The sequence below is a fragment of the Pecten maximus genome, chromosome 5 (genome assembly GCF_902652985.1).
Source record: "Pecten maximus chromosome 5, xPecMax1.1, whole genome shotgun sequence".
Classification (NCBI taxonomy): Eukaryota; Metazoa; Mollusca; class Bivalvia; order Pectinida; family Pectinidae; genus Pecten; species Pecten maximus.
In genome coordinates this window covers 25,636,269-25,654,771 of record NC_047019.1, presented here as the reverse complement: position 1 = coordinate 25,654,771, position 18,503 = coordinate 25,636,269, and the positions used below count along the sequence as shown (strand labels likewise).

The following is an 18,503-nucleotide window of genomic DNA, read 5'->3' as shown; positions in this document are numbered from 1 at the left end:
CGGGGTTGTGTCAATTTATATTTGGTCAGTAAACACGAGCTGGGACTGTGACAGTATATAGTTTAGTCAGTAAACACGAGCTGGGACTGTGACAGTATATAGTTTAGTCAGTAAACACGAGCTGGGACTGTGACAGTATATAGTTTAGTCAGTAAAAACGAGCTGGGACTGTGACAGTTTATAGTTTAGTCAGTAAACACGAGCTGGGACTGTGACAGTTTATAGTTTAGTCAGTAAACACGAGCTGGGACTGTGACAGTTTATAGTTTAGTCAGTAAACACGAGCTGGGACTGTGACAGTTTATAGTTTAGTCAGTAAACACGAGCTGGGACTGTGACAGTTTATAGTTTAGTCAGTAAACACGAGCTGGGACTGTGACAGTTTATAGTTTAGTCAGTAAACACGAGCTGGGACTGTGACAGTATATAGTTTAGTCAGTAAACACGAGCTGGGACTGTGACAGTATATAGTTTAGTCAGTAAACACGAGCTGGGACTGTGACAGTTTATATTTGGTCAGTAAACACGAGCTGGGACTGTGACAGTTTATAGTTTAGTCAGTAAACACGAGCTGGGACTGTGACAGTATATAGTTTAGTCAGTAAACACGAGCTGGGACTGTGACAGTATATAGTTTAGTCAGTAAACACGAGCTGGGACTGTGACAGTATATAGTTTAGTCAGTAAACACGAGCTGGGACTGTGACAGTTTATATTTGGTCAGTAAACACGAGCTGGGACTGTGACAGTATATGGTTTAGTCAGTAAACACGAGCTGGGACTGTGACAGTATATAGTTTGGTCAGTAAACATGAGCTGGGACTGTGACAGTATATAGTTTAGTCAGTAGACACGAGCTGGGACTGTGACAGTTTATAGTTTAGTCAGTAAACACGAGCTGGGACTGTGACAGTATATAGTTTAGTCAGTAAACACGAGCTGGGACTGTGACAGTTTATAGTTTAGTCAGTAAACACGAGCTGGGACTGTGACAGTATATAGTTTAGTCAGTAAACACGAGCTGGGACTGTGACAGTTTATAGTTTAGTAGGTAAACACGAGCTGGGACTGTGACAGTATATGGTTTAGTCAGTAAACACGAGCTGGGACTGTGACAGTTTATAGTTTAGTCAGTAAACACGAGCTGGGACTGTGACAGTTTATAGTTTAGTCAGTAAACACGAGCTGGGACTGTGACAGTTTATAGTTTAGTCAGTAAACACGAGCTGGGACTGTGACAGTTTATAGTTTAGTCAGTAAACACGAGCTGGGACTGTGACAGTTTATAGTTTAGTCAGTAAACACGAGCTGGGACTGTGACAGTATATAGTTTAGTCAGTAAACACGAGCTGGGACTGTGACAGTTTATAGTTTAGTCAGTAAACACGAGCTGGGACTGTGACAGTATATAGTTTAGTCAGTAAACACAAGCTGGGACTGTGACAGTTTATAGTTTAGTCAGTAAACACAAGCTGGGACTGTGACAGTATATAGTTTAGTCAGTAAACACGAGCTGGGACTGTGACAGTATATAGTTTAGTCAGTAAACACGAGCTGGGACTGTGACAGTATATAGTTTAGTCAGTAAACACGAGCTGGGACTGTGACAGTATATAGTTTGGTCAGTAAACACGAGCTGGGACTGTGACAGTATATAGTTTGGTCAGTAAACACGAGCTGGGACTGTGACAGTATATAGTTTAGTCAGTAAACACGAGCTGGGACTGTGACAGTTTATAGTTTAGTCAGTAAACACGAGCTGGGACTGTGACAGTATATAGTTTAGTCAGTAAACACGAGCTGGGACTGTGACAGTATATAGTTTAGTCAGTAAACACGAGCTGGGACTGTGACAGTATATAGTTTAGTCAGTAAACACGAGCTGGGACTGTGACAGTATATAGTTTAGTCAGTAAACACGAGCTGGGACTGTGACAGTTTATAGTTTAGTCAGTAAACACGAGCTGGGACTGTGACAGTTTATAGTTTAGTCAGTAAACACGAGCTGGGACTGTGACAGTATATAGTTTAGTCAGTAAACACGAGCTGGGACTGTGACAGTATATAGTTTAGTCAGTAAACACGAGCTGGGACTGTGACAGTATATAGTTTAGTCAGTAAACACGAGCTGGGACTGTGACAGTATATAGTTTAGTCAGTAAACACGAGCTGGGACTGTGACAGTTTATAGTTTAGTCAGTAAACACGAGCTGGGACTGTGACAGTATATAGTTTAGTCAGTAAACACGAGCTGGGACTGTGACAGTTTATAGTTTAGTCAGTAAACACGAGCTGGGACTGTGACAGTTTATAGTTTAGTCAGTAAACACGAGCTGGGACTGTGACAGTATATAGTTTAGTCAGTAAACACGAGCTGGGACTGTGACAGTATATAGTTTAGTCAGTAAACACGGGCTGGGACTGTGACAGTTTATAGTTTAGTCAGTAAACACGAGCTGGGACTGTGACAGTTTATAGTTTAGTCAGTAAACACGAACTGGGACTGTGACAGTATATAGTTTAGTCAGTAAACACGAGCTGGGACTGTGACAGTATATAGTTTAGTCAGTAAACACGAGCTGGGACTGTGACAGTTTATAGTTTAGTCAGTAAACACGAGCTGGGACTGTGACAGTATATAGTTTAGTCAGTAAACACGAGCTGGGACTGTGACAGTATATGGTTTAGTCAGTAAACACGAGCTGGGACTGTGACAGTTTATAGTTTAGTCGGTAGACACGACCGAATTGTGAGATAGTTTAAGATTAGTAGGTAAACACGACGTGGGGCTTTGATAGTTTAAAGATTAACCAGTTAACTGGTTTAGTAAATAAAACACAGAATAATGGTAGCTTACAATTAAGTAAGTTAACGCACTGACAAGCTGTTATACTGTTCAGTTAGGTAATGAAAGTGGCTGTGATTAATTCTGTTTTATTTATATGTAAGCAAGAAATCTCGTCATCATTTTTACAAAATTATTACGGTTTGGTTTGTAGTTAACAAATTAGTTACGGTTTGGTTGGTAGTTTACAAATAAGTTACGGATTGGTTTGTGGTTTACAAATAAGTTACGGTTTAATCTGTAGTTTACAGAGTAGTTACGGTTTGGTTTGTGGTTTAGAAATTAGTTACGGATTGGTTTGTGGTTTAGAAATTAGTTACGGTTTGGTTTGTGGTTTAGAAATTAGTTACGGTTTGGTTTGTAGTTTACAGAGTAGTTACGGTTTGGTTTGTAGTTTAGAAATTAGTTACGGTTTGGTTTGTAGTTTACAGAGTAGTTACGGTTTGGTTTGTAGTTAACACATTAGTTACTATTTGGCTTGTAGTTAACACATTGTTTACTATTTGGTTTGTAGTTAACAAATTAGTTATTGTTTCATTTGTAGTTTACAGAGTAGTTACGATTTGATTTGTAGTTAACAAATTAGCAAAGGTTTGGTTTGTAGTGTACAAATTAGTTACAGTTTGTTACGTAATCACACACCAGTGTTATTGTAATTTATAGTTTATTTTATAGTCTTCTACTGTTGTGTCAATTTAAGTTTACGTAGTGAGTAAACTCGTCCATTTGCTATGTTTCTTCTATGTTTCACTACTCTGGGTGGTGGAAGAGGCTACCGTTGAATAGCAAATATTTCACTCGAAGAAAGTTCCAGGTATACCTATATCAGAACTCAATAGGATATTAACTATACAATTCATTGGAGAATATATGCTCAAAGCTTATCAGATGTCCCACATTTCATCTTGGGATTGTTATTATCTCCTCCCCAGTCCCCTGCCAACATTCTCGGGTTTAAATTCGGAAGTAGGGGCATGTGCTTGAAAATACGTGACTAATTATACCCAACTGGTGTAGGTATTTGATGGATTGTGTTTAAATGATTAGGGTAGACGTTTGGCATTTAATTCCTATCTTTTACTTTTTCACTGAGGCAGAAATCACTTTATCTACGGTATAAAATTTTAGAAATATGTTTCCTTGGAAAACCATTGAAATAGAAAAAATGTGTTCATGATCTATATGATATGCTTAAGCTCCATAGGTAATCGAGATTTACTAGAAAAGGTTCTTTATTGTATATGGATCAAAGGAAGCAGGTGTGTCTGCTGTAGGACTCGTATATAACACTAGATGTTGTGGTGGTAGAACGGCCAACAAACAAAACTACTAATGGGATACGGCCATTAGGAATAATAGATTCTACCAGACATCGGTGCATAGCTGGTGGAACTATTGGATACCAAAAAATAGACATAGCTTGATCGGTAGTAGGACATGCAGACAACACGCCAATCATTATAGAAATAGGACTATGTCTGTTGTAGCTAGGTATAAAACAATGAATTGGTAATAGAATATAACGCTACGTATCAACAAGCAACTGTTTGTGTATTCTTAAAGTAGTTTTCGTTTATCGCTCCAAATTGTTGGAGCGGTTATTCGTTCATGAAATTAGGACAGACCTTGCGATATTTTGGTGTTTTCTGACGAGCCATGAAAAGATTTTCAAGGCCTACATTAACATCTGTTGGTCCGTCATGACCAATGCCTTAAACATTACATGTTAAACACAAATTATTAGGTATGTCCGTGTAAACGAACAGGCCCTTTGACTTAATGAAAGCATTGGATAAATATTAAAAGGATGCATTTGTTTTGAATACTCTTCTGGTCCGGGTAATGCATTTTTTCTGGTCACAGATAATTGCCTAGTGTAGGTGCCAGCTAAATCTTTATCAACAATATCACGAATCCTGAAATACTGTCTTTCATTTTAAACATTACCGCATAACTTCAGATTATGTAATTGTTATCGTTGAACCGCTTAGCTTTGTGGGATTAAAGTGATCACATTTAACGATGACTTTTACATGTTACATCGGTGACTCTCAAACAAGGGTGTCCTTGTACAATGGCACCAATCTGATCACGACCGTCGCTTATATTTAACCAATGCTTTGCATGTAGTTTAAAGATATTGTACATAGAAACACATGACGTATGACAGTCTTTATGTTTGGACTGATTATTAGTTCTTAGTCACTGCTGCGACCCCGTATATTTTATCATCTAAATACGATGTCTAATAACTGTGAAGGATATACCGATATTACATGACTAACGTTGAACACGGTCCAAGTGCTGCCGAATGTCAGTCTCACGTATCTAATTCCCAAAGTGCTTATGTGTGTTTGGTGATTAAAACGTCGTAGTCTTTATTATAAGATCTGCTTTTATGCCAATGCCGTGATTATGTCAGGTTTCGATTGGAAACGGAGAACCACTCAAGAACACGTCACCAGAAACATGCGCGTTATGAATACTATTGTATGACTTAATGTCCTTCATACACGAGTTAGCACCTGTACCAAATCAAACATCCATATATGGTGGTACCATCATGCATGGGAACCCAAGATGAAACATACTTGGAATGACGAATCTCGTTGCTACATGAATGGGACGCATAACGTCAGGTCGATAAGTTAATGAACGGTCTTGCTGGGTCTCATATGCAAATAACGACATTATTAAACGTAGCAATATTTAAAAAGGTCTGAGCTGAGATTGAAAACCACCAGTATTTAAGATTATGTATCGGAATGCGATGGTAAAAAGACGAGTATGAATATGTTGTATAATATATAGCTAACATTATTGTAGGTCAAACATCCCACGTACTGAACTAAGATTATATAATCCACATATCAGATGGGTAGTAATCTGTGGAGATATGAAATCGTTTGACACATGTATACATTACACAATCTTCTGAGTGAGTATCACAATAGAATCAATACAAAGGTCAATGTGACATATACTACAATATTGTTATAAGTTGTCTGTTGAATGCAATTACGTGTATTTTGAATATGTAGTAAGTCTAACTTGACTCACGAAAGCCTATCATAGGCTAACCGACTCGATTGAATACTTGTGTACTAGATTTAATGTTTAAAAACATTTGCATGTAGAGTGCAGTTCATCAACACGTAAAATGCAATAAAGCTGAATTTAAATTGAATATATACAAATGTGACCTGTAGTTCATCACCACTTAATAACATTTCATTACCATATAAATAAAGGAACTGTTATCTAGATCGCTGTAGCTTACACAATGAATCGCATATATAAAGGTTATGTAGCGGGCACGGGACCAAGCTTTAGCTCTATATTGACGGTTTCGTTCTGTAGGAATGAATAGGGATATAATATGTAATTGGATGGTCTACTAGACATCATTACATCATCATTTTTAGAATAATAAACTTCTTGCACAGTTGTACATCAAAAAAATTAACAACTAAATCAATGAACTTTTTACACGGGAAAGATCGATGTACCATGATAATGTGTCTGATAGAATCAGGAAACAGTCTTTTGAAGCTCAGTGTTAATGTTAACTCGACCTCCAGAGACTGAAAGGTATAATAACACTTTAATATCAATATTTTCCCCATTTGCTATCATATATTTATAACCAAGGTTCCGTTGTGAAACGTCTGTATGAATCTTTTAGTCCCTTTCACTACAATGCCTAGTCATGATGCATTTTGTGGACAAAATTGTATAGCAATGTGTCATTGTAACTGTATATTTCACAACATGGAAAATACATGTTATAGAATATTTACACAAATATTTACATTTGTGTGTAAATTCAAAAAAAGAAAGAATTAGTTTTACAATGAATACACAATGAATCAGCTTTATATGGTATGTCTACAGGTTCTATTGTCTATCTGTGTGTTTATAATGCTCATAATGGTGGACATTGATTAATCCCTTCTTCCCTGTTTTCTGATCAATAGAATTGCAACGCGTGGGATCAAAAGAAAGTATGGACCCTGATCAAATATGCATCGGTAATTTGATCAATCTTTAATCCAAATCAGCGAATCTACGAAACAATTGATTACCAGATCAATGTTGTAAACAACACGCGAGTTCTTAATTATCAAGACGTCGGACGATAGACACATTCGAAATATGATGTAAGATATTCAGAATAGTTGTATAGTATTCAACCATTACAGTTTGGACAATGACAGTAATTAAATAAAAGACTCTCTCATATCACCTTCAGACTGGAACAGATTGGTATCCCATGGTATCCCATTCAGACCGAGAACTAATTGTATGAGTGGGTGGTAACTTTTGACAGATTCCATCACGCAATATTATGATTAAATGAAAAGGTTATTGAATTTTTTCCGAGAACTAACTTCGATATATTTTCTCATTCAAGCTTTTATTATGAATTTTATTGACAGAAGGATACACACATAAAGCGTGCATTAGGAATTAGCCGTTGGAATTTATCTCGTTTACTTTAAATTTCATATAGACATGACTGTTGTGGCAAAGCTTAGGTCACCCACGTATCGTTCCCTAAGGTATAAGGTGAAGGCGAAAATAGCTCGATCCATCGATAGTTCCTTTCCACTCACCTATAATACTCGTCACATAGCACATATTACTGTATTCTCACGAGAACATGTTACACTAGCTAACGAATGGTGATTTTACACAAATTGTAACATGTATTATAGATTATATCGTAGGCGATGGCCTTTGGTATTACCACTTACGTTGCATTAAAAACCCGAGGAAGCATTGCTAAAGCGGCATTTCTGTCTCGTGAAATACATTTAGTAAATTGTTTGCAATGACCGGGGACCAATAAAAATGTGTACACAAGTTTGTTCTTTTTATTTTTTAAACCCATGCTTTACATATTTTCAAAAATATATGAAAAATGAACAACAAAATAAAAACGGGGAAATGATATTCACTAGACAGGTAAATGCTTTTGATTGTCTTTTGTTCTTTTCGTCAATATGCGCTTGGATATTATTAATATAGACCCCTCTTATATAATTGCTTATCATGATATATTCTGTTTTGGACTAAATTCTTTTAGAAGAATAGTTTTCTTTAACTGAATTGAAAGAATCTTCATGAATTCACAAACGGAAATGGTGTATGTTTTATATGAAACGATATCCTAAACACTATCTATAATATGAGAATGTGTAGTTCGATATCGATAACAATTCACAGAACAAGTGTATATATGGAATTAAGTTCTCTTTTATATCATTTGATATAGGTGTGGTTATCGAAGGTACTGTAACTAAATCCGATCCTATATGAAAACGTTAGAACAACACCCGATATCCTCAGCCAACATCCGGGAGAACAGGTTACAAATAGGACAAGCCGACATTTATCAGGTTGAAAGAAAAGCGTTGTAATGGCCCTGTACCCTGATTCGTAGCCTGATAAACAACTATTTACACGTAATTGATTAAACCCGTCCTGGTTGGCAGACTGTTTTATTGATGTTGATCAGGTAATCATTTTCCTTTTCTTCTCTAGATGCAACATTATTTTGTTTCTGCGTCCCTTTCAGTGCTGAAGTAGGACACCATGTCTGATTCCTCTGTGCTATATTGCTGTATGTACTTTTAACACCAATCGGCATGTATCTTTATTAATAATCACGATAAACATATTACCAATACCAAATGGAATCAGATAAGAAACCTGCACAGATAGCGTGTCAGTTAATAAAGTTGATATGCTATATTGTACAGGTGTATTGAAGTATAAACGGTTAGTTGGGTATGTTACCAATACAACACCTGATAAACATGGAAGATAAATGGTAATTATATATTAATCAATGATATATTCGCATTATATGTGTAGATTCGAATCATTGACATAATTTGATCAAAAGACTTAACAGGAACAATAGCTATCTCTTCCTCCCATTGTCTCCATAGTTCCGGTTTCCTTGATGTCCTCGCAGTTAATATTAATTTGGTATTTCCATTGTTCACGTTTTGTTCTTGTTTATTTCGTTCTTGTTAATTTGGTGTCTCCATAGTTCATGCTACTTTTTTATCCTCGCAGTTAGTGTTCATTTGGTGTCTTCATAATTCCGTTTCTTTCTTGTCTACGTAGTTCCTGTTAATTTGGTATCTCCGTAGTTCCTGTTACTTTCTCGTCTTCACAGGTTTGTCAATTTATTGTCAAAGGTCTTCCCGCCATGTTCTCCTTGTGCTTGGTTTGATGTATTCGAACTTTCAGTTAGTTCGCTTTCCTCTGTTCGCTGCTGTTCCCTGTTTCTGTTTTTTGGTCATCTCTTCAGTTGGATTACACTTAGAAATCGCTGGATAGGTTGTCGTCTCTGTAAATGTCCTCCATAAAGCGTGCCAGATATGGTGATTCAGAACAACACCAGTTTGGTTTTTTTTACCAGGAAACTTAAATCAATTGCATTCCCATGAAATATTGAATAATTGCATGTTATGTTAGACTGACAGTGTGTCCCAAAACGTTCATTGACAAATGTGATTGAAATGCATCATCACGCTGTTATGGTGATGAGAGCAAACATTTACAACAAAACAATGGCAACACACCAGGTCAATGATCACGAACAGAAACGCTGGTTCCTCTCAATCATTTATATGAGGGTTATGATAAGCGCTATTGTAATTCGACATTTTGGTAATATTTATTAATTATGAACCTCAATATATTCAAAAGGGACTCTAATAACTTATCCCCTATTTCACTGTCTAATGACATATTTCCTATTTCGATAGAATATTTTTAGAATATAATGTTTTCTATGTTACTTAACGGATCATTTCCCTTCGATAATAATATCTACCTACCCCATATATCACTTTCTAGTGACACGATAGATATTTCTATGGAATATTTTTAGAACAAAATGCTTTGTTTCTATTTTACTTCACGGAACACTTCACTTCGATAATATATACAATATAAGTGGAATACCGGAGACATAAACACAGTAAATAAGACGTGTCATTGCATTAAGAAAATTTGTGTTTGACAGGTACGAGATATATCTTGGAATACTGAATCCCAGTAAGGTCAACGAGTTAAAAATACATGAAATGAGTGGATACGTTATGCACCATGTGCAATGTCAGACATATCAAAATAGATGACGCACATTTACAAACATTTAAGTCACATGTTAAACACAAATGGATACAGATTGTATTGTCTGTGATCATTTAAATGCAAAAATGAGTGGTCCACAGAGTTAACGACCAGAAATATAATTAACGTAGTTGATGATTTGATGAATGAGGATCTCATTATCCAATTTGGTGATCTTCTATATCCGTATAAGATATGAAGCCATACGTGTTCGGTGTATGTTGATATACCTAGTGGTTATGTTGGCACCATCCTAGTTCTCATTTACAGAATGTGACTAAGGAGGTGTCATCATTGAAGACGCTTACCCTCTGCAACACATGGTCTTGTTCTCCTTGCACTTTTTTCAAGTGTCTTTATCCACATCTATATTTGTGTTCGTATTTTGTCCTCGTTTGATCGACTTTTAGATATAATTACAGTTTTGTTATTACTGTATGTTGGCATTGTCTGTTATTTTGATATGTATTAATAATAATATTAAAATGCAATCAAGAAAAAAAATGGTTGAACGTCACAAATAACTATTTGATTATCCCCTATCTATAGGAAATCACTTATATCAAATTAATTGTGTTTTGAACATATCGACTTATTTCAAGCCTAACGAATTGTTTCCTGCATCAAAGCACTATATGACCTAGCGGACATGCACGTGTTTATTGGTTTATTCTTGTCAATATGCTGAACATGCCTAAATGAAGTCAATTAGAAGTCACAAGGAGATTGAACCAGAATAATCACGGAACAGAAAGGTGTGTAGGAGTCTTGTTAAGCCTGTTAAATGTATGGCTACAATGGGAAGCATCAATTGGGATTGTACTCGTACGTCATTTAACATTCTTTAGATGACAGTAATCTAAAGCTCCTTATATTGATTGTATCAATCAAGATTGTTTATCTACCCACGTCTGACAAAAACAATGGTTGCATATAAATATATACAATGTACATCTTTTCTCTTGTAACCGTTAAGATAAAGAAAAAAAGAACAATTACATTGGGTTTTACTTTTTCCGTTGTCGTGCTAGAGTCTCTAAATGTCAAAAAGTCAATAAATGTATTTAAGGGTTTTGATACACATCCTTATAATGAACGCCTGGCAATTGTGATGTTCAATGTATGCACTACAGACAATTGAATTATCAACATTACCATATAGAAGATCACGCGGTGATATGAGGTTCACAAAATTATTTCTGGTATACATGACTATGAGGTAAAAGGCATCTAGAATTAAAGAATGTTTAATTCCACAAAGTCATTCCTAGAATATATAAAGAACGTTTCCATTTAAACATAAGAAAATATGCCTTCGGTTTAAAAACAACAGGTCACTATAATCATAATTACGATGATACGTCACGTATTATGAGCTGACTGTCAAAGGACTGTACATCCTGTATACAGTGTGTGTTGTTATGATAAGTTTATGTATCCATGTTAGTTGCAGGTGTGAAACGGTAAAATAAGTATTGATCATGGGTATTTTCGCACCTCAGAACTTGTCAACAGCTACACATGATACCTTAGAATAAAAGTGTTATGACGTTGAATAAGAATTTGAGCTATAATGAAACAGAACACGTGATGGTTAGTGGGTGTGTGTCTGGAGTAATGTTACCATGAAAGTCGAGCCTGGAGCTAGTCTTAATAACATCAGTAAGAAATGAAGTATCTCTTTGATTCTGCTGGACATCGAACATGTACTCACAATGCTGTTTACATGCCTTGATATGACTAGTCGTCAATATAAGAACATTATCGAATAATGGTCCTTTATAGGAACAATAGTAGAAGATGGCCATACATATCACAATTTGGCACCAACTATATTGGGTTCACGAGTACAACATTGACAGAGAATAAAAAGCAGACGTGTATTGGAAACTACATCAGTGATTAGCATGTACGTCCACAATAACAAACGTGTAAACAATTATCATATCACGTACATCCAGAACTGTATTGACCTTGCAAACGTAGGGCATTTATATCCATACTCCTCTATACACCCCATGTTCACCTCATAAACACACCAGTGCCTTGAGATGTAATATACCATCCTCACTTTTGCCCAAGGTCTACGGTAAAGGTAAAGATGTGGCATGGGGTTGTGTCAAATCTTTATCAAGAACAGAAAAAGTAAATAATAAATAAAATAATCTACAAATAATTTCATGCAGATATCAGGTTAAAACTTAAGTTGATAAACCTGCTAGTGGCGTTACACTATGTACTAGGCATGACTTAAACATCAAATACATATAAGATAAAGAGTTCCTTTCAAAGCAAAATTATGAGTTAATTACAATTGAGCCAAAATTGAATAAACTGCATCATTCATATTCTTCGTCCTTCTATGACTCATTGGTGATGCTAAGGGCTAAAGTGTTGATCATAGGAAGTGACAAACACTTCGGAAGAGGTCACGAGAAATGTCAAAATCTATATTGGGAGGTGCAAAAGGCCCAAAATTCAAGTTTTCAGCATTTTCTTCAATGACTTATCCCCAGGTGGCAACAACAAACACCTACAGGCTGTTCACAACTCACCGGCCTGAATTTTAAGGACACATTGGAAGTTGCAAAAAAACTCATAATTCAGAAACATTACTCGACTAAAAGAACGTTAAGTATATGTGTATGTTCTAAACCATGTCAATATTCAAATGAATTGGAACATATCAAGCAGGTTACGATCAATCTTGAGGACTGGAATGTCCACCAGAAGTATCTACCATTTGCACTCTCAGAAGATTATAAAATAGGCACACAAGATATAAGTACCTGTCAAATTGTGTTAATGTAACGATAACGAAGTACATTTCTATCAGCTGAAGAAATGAAAATACCATAAAAATAATTGTCTTGGAATAAGTATCATATGGATCAAAAATGCTGACACTTGTATTTCAGAGTTCACCTGTAATTTTGAAAGTGAATGCCAGATGGAATTTGATTCGAGCACCATGTTGACTTGGACAGCTGGGCAGACGTTGTGCTCCATACAAGGACTGGATAAATACCGTGTGTTCCGACGGGTCCATTGCGAGGACTACGATAGGTTTATCCCTTTTGTTGATACCACCTTCGGAGTATCACATGGTATGCATGCACTACAAGATTGGTCAAGTGAATAAGCTCAAGTTAGTTTTACGTACGAATAAATGAGATATGATCAATTGATATTGAAAAAACAAACGTGTAGGGTGTCAAACCTGTAGGTTGTCAAACGAAAAACAACAAAAAGAGAGTCATGGATATTAAAGGAATGACATAGAAAACGTTTTATGTGATATCTTCAATCTTTCACCATTTGATAAAGGGGTAACGAATCAATTCCCATTATGATTCCCATTATCACCAAATACTATACAAGATAAAAACGCGTTTACTGGAAATTTTCTCCTCAAACAATAATATTGAAAATAATAAGTATCACGTCACTTCCAATTTTTTCATCTTTCAGGCAAGTTTGGATTTTTCCTTCCCATGAATGCTACTGAAAGTACTACCTTGTCGACCCCAATAATCTACGGCAGTTCCGCCGGATGCACACTTCAGATGTCGTCATGGATACATCGTGGAGACATCATTATTGTCATTCGGACGGCAAACGTCACAAAGTCGGTCGCTCATTTTGGAAAAAATACTGTATTTTCAGGGCAGAGGTAAGCAATCGAGACTATTCAAAACTTCAAATTCAAAATTGTTTTTATTATGTTTACATTAAATTCTTGAATTTTCAAATCCTATATATTCCTGCTGTAAAATGTCAAAAATTCCAGGAGACATTGCAAAGGTGTAAAAGAATTTTAAGGGAAGAGAACTTAAGACACTTTGTAAATGAAATAAACGAACCGCCATCACTTGCAGTATCTATATAACAGCCACGCATTCCTTCACTAGATGGTACCTAATTCCTCATCTATCATCTTGTCGGTAGTAATTTTAGTAAACTGTAACCACTTTCAGTATGATTCATAGTAAAAAGCGTCTGTGGTCACATGGAAGATACCACAAGATACAGTTTATTCATAAATGCTTTACATTGCTTTGTATTGGTGTATGTAGCAAACATTATGGTTTGGCAACCAGTTAGGCCAAGCGCTCGTTCCAGACATACTTCTCGTCTACTCAACGTATTAACGTTTGGTACTTTGGACTCGCTCTAATTCATATATATTAAATTGCACTCAAAGCTCACAAGAATTGATAAGGATATCAAAATAGAACAACCTGTACTATTTGCCTTGCAATGTGCTTAAGTTTGTGCTTTAATATCAACAAATATGCGCTGTATACATTGTCTGCTGCATACGTCAAGACCGTTATTAATGCACGACAGCGACATCAACAAAATGTCTAATATGCTATACACATAAACAATTCAAATACACAGGTATAGCTGATAATATTAATCATACATCCGAACAATGTCTACTATTTATCATACACTAGAACAGCTTATTCCATTGTTCATATGTCAGAACAACCTTAACACCGTTATTTATCATACATGTCATACATATTTATCATACCAAGAACTACCTCTAGTATTTATCAGATAATAGAACATCTACTATTTATCTTACGTGATGACAACTTCTTCTATTGAATATAAATTAGAATAACGTCTTCTTTTCATCACACTCCAGAACAAGTCTACTATTTTTCTTATGTCAGAAGAACTTCCTTTACTTTTTATACACCAGAGAAAATAATACTTTTTATCAAACTGTAGAACAATTAGAATTCTACTGTTCATAAATCGTAGCAAATAGATTGTTATCTACAAAGACATATGGAACATTGTCAATATTTGTTATGTTTTTTTTATTTTATGATAATTGTTAAGTATTCCTCGATCTTTTGCTTGTTTTCTCCATTTGAATTTTTTTTTTCATTTTCCTTTCCATCGACACGTATTTAAAGTCTAAAGTATGATTTTTTTTTTGTTCAGATATTGGCAGAATATATCAGTGCATATCGGCAGCGTACACACGCCGTTCTCCATCGATATTGTTTTGCACAGCGCCAAGGGAAACGTGGCGGTGGACGATATCTCTCTGCTACAGTGTGGGGAAGCTGAAGGTATTCAATGAGCTTGTGTGGGATGTAACGTAACACAGCAAAAACCCATTAAATCTTGAGCAGTAAGGAATTCGATTACCCCCTCATTCATAATCGTTCGACCATCCATTGTTGCGGCCATTCCTTCCAAAGTAACAAATCAATATGCAATATGATTTGCTTGACCTATGATTAGTGTGTATAGATTCTCAGATCGTATCTTCCAAAGAAGCATGAAAGGACGTGAAAGCGATAGAGCGGTCATATTTGAATGATAATTTCAAATCCAAAAAGATAGGCTTTTTGTTATATATAAAAAAAACTCACAAAAAAATAGAAAAATATCGTATATAAAGGTTTTCTAATTTAGAATATAGGTTGCCCTCTAGTAGCATTTGAAGTTTTAAAATAATTTACAACACAATGATAAAAATAAGAATGTTATAATTATTTATCATTACAGTAAAACACACGATTGATTTCTTGTCTGAAATGATAATTAATTGTTTTGATATACATTATAATTTCTGAAGGGGCCGCGGTGGCCGAGTGGTTAAGGTGTCCCGACACTTTATCACTAGCCCTCCACCTCTGGGTTGCGGGATCGAAACCTACGTGGGGGAGTTGCCAGGTACTGACCGTAGGCCGGTGGTTTTTCTCCGGGTACTCCAGCTTTCCTCCACCTCCAAAACCTGGCACGTCCTTAAATGACCCGGCTGTTAATAGGATGTTAAACAAAAACAAACCAAACAAACCAAACATCATTTCTGCACTTGCAATACGTGCTTAAATGCAATGTTAAAGGAAGATTTTACAATATTAATCTCATATTTTTCTAAAAGAGGAATATGTTTCTCTTATTTTCTTTGTATTATGTTTCAAGTAGTGGGATGACATTTAGCAGTCCTGGAAAATACTAGTGAAAAGTTTTCACCGACATTTTCATTGTGTTCGAACAATAAACATTCTATCTCTTGTTGATATTTTAAAATTACGTATTAAATATGTTGGTACCATAGAGATCAAAATCCAGCTAAACAAGTATTGTCAACGAACAAAGAAACTCTAATTTAAGAATCCCAAAGCGTCTGTATAGAATGAAACTCAGTAAGACATTTTATATTCCCAGGATGACGGTAACACAAGAACGAAATTGCAATGGATAAATATATATGTACAGCAAGGGAAATGCCTGACATGTGATACGGAATGAAGTATCCAAACTCAATTACTGACTGACAAAAATGATGTTGATATTGTTATCGATACGTAGGTGTGGCTCATTAAACCTGTTAACCAGGATCGAACCTTTCCGTTTTCAGCCCCTGAATGATTCCTACCATTGTATTCTATTCTCTTTCGAAAGAATGATTTCTCAATATATAATCTCCTGTAACTTTTGTTCCTTGCTTATCGGTAGGTACTTTCTATTGATTGCTGTTATATATCGGGTGTATGTAGATTCTATAAAAGTAACGAGATAATTTCCTTCACACGGACAGCAGGAGATTAAACACATCTCAAGCATGGTTCATTACTAAGGTTAGGTAATCGGTGAAGGAGTGGTCCTGTTTTATAGGGCATCTCGGGGGATACAGTTAAGTACTTTTCAATGTCGCTTCAGTATTGATACGACCCCCCAAGTCACATAAGGTTAAATACAAATATCTTTCTTTAGTGCCATCAAGTAGGAGTGTATATAAAGGTCTGATAGATATGTTGTTTAACCGATTCTCACTAACAATTATTCCCTACGTGTGTGAAACGATAAGACAAACTTCCTGTTGTCTTGAATATCCTTCAGGTTTTGCTTCAAGAATTCTTGGACGACACTGCACAATTTACTGTTCATATAAACATATTGATATTTCCTATCCTTCACTGAGCAACACGTTCTTTCTTTATTTACGATATATGCTTTTAATTTACTTCACGCTGCCTTTTGAGAAAAACAGAAAACAATGAACATACTTTATATGCGTAGATGTCATTCCTAGCACATGTGTTTTTACGTCCAAACCAGTCCATATGTTTACACTTCTAGCCAATAACTGTCGCTGATGTATGGTTTTCTGTGTTGTTCAGATAAGGAGATACCCCCTATGGCGTGTGGGACAGGCTACTTCCAGTGCAGCACCTGTCACTGGCTACCTCACTCTAAACTCTGCGACCTAATTCCTGACTGTCTGTTCGGCGAGGACGAATACCTCTCTAGATGTTGTAAGTAGCACTTTGAAATTATTGTAATTCAGATTTGTTATTATTGAATAATTGCTGGGAAAAAATGATAATTCTAATGAGGTAACTTTTATACAATGATGATGTATATATTCCTTTGTCAAAGTAATCATAATATAGATGACCGCATTTGGACGTGAACGTTATCGGATACAAAATATCCTATTACGTGCAATATATACAAATAAAACATAGTGTAACACCGGCATTACAGTATGGACATACAAATACTAAAGGAGAGACAATTATATTTTCGACGACACAGGTTGGCTCTTAATTTCATTAAAAGTACTATTTACAGCTTCTAATATGTATCTGTCATTACACGGTAGACGATAATCAATGGAACGGTAGCTGTTCGTTTGATAATGGTTGGTGTGGCTGGGAAACGCGATCGCCCTTCCGGACCCAGACACAGTGTGTGTTCGACAGAGCAAACTACACAGATATCGAAAAAGCCAATGTCGACAATACCCATGGTAAGCGATCTTCACAGATATTCGATGACATCGGCAATATAACAACTTACTAATATGTAGAACATATGTTTTAATCAATATGTTTCCTAACAAAGAAACCGATAGGGTAAGAAAAACATGTGTCCAGTGGATCATTTTTGAATAACTTTATAAATTAGCTTTGCATGTATCTGTACATTGATGTTTTCATCCAATCGTTGTGATGCAATCAAGATGATGTTTGCAATTTCCAGTTATTTTTTTCATAGGTGTTGTTTTACAATTGAGAGGGAAACAATGCTCACCAAGTGAAGATGCTGTCATCTATCGGGAAGTGTCAGCGCTATACTACACTAATAATACTTGTCAGGTACTGAGACATACAATCATCATGTCCTTTAATGTAAGGGGAAAACGCCCAGCACACCCCAAAACCACAAGTGAAAATATTTGCAACATATTTGGCACTTCATATTAAATCCTTAATGACCTAAGTTCAGATTACACTTTGTATATACCCAATGACAGGTTTTGGGATTTTAACGGGTTTTCTTTTATATACATCTTCAGTACTATTTTTTCAATCTGTGGTTTTGCATTTGGCTAATAATATACAAAATAGATGTGTTGTCATAGAATAAAATAATACTGAGGGCAAGTTCATGATCTCTGGATGTGATGCTATAATCAGTATACGACACTGGTCGGTTTCAAGAAATTATACAATAATAT

General features: G+C 35.8%; 1 protein-coding gene across 2 annotated transcripts in view; it reads left to right on the top strand.

Moving 5' to 3' along the window:
* The window catches only part of LOC117327652 (ALK tyrosine kinase receptor-like), a 43,875-nt gene that overhangs the window by 11,524 nt on the left and 13,848 nt on the right, over positions 1–18,503 (top strand). For both annotated transcript variants that reach the window (XM_033884724.1, XM_033884725.1), the window contains exons 2-7: positions 12,919–13,107; positions 13,472–13,673; positions 14,966–15,096; positions 17,161–17,295; positions 17,646–17,792; positions 18,041–18,141. In XM_033884724.1, coding sequence (XP_033740615.1) covers positions 12,919–13,107; positions 13,472–13,673; positions 14,966–15,096; positions 17,161–17,295; positions 17,646–17,792; positions 18,041–18,141 — 905 coding nt within the window. The remainder of the gene's footprint in view (positions 1–12,918; positions 13,108–13,471; positions 13,674–14,965; positions 15,097–17,160; positions 17,296–17,645; positions 17,793–18,040; positions 18,142–18,503) is intronic.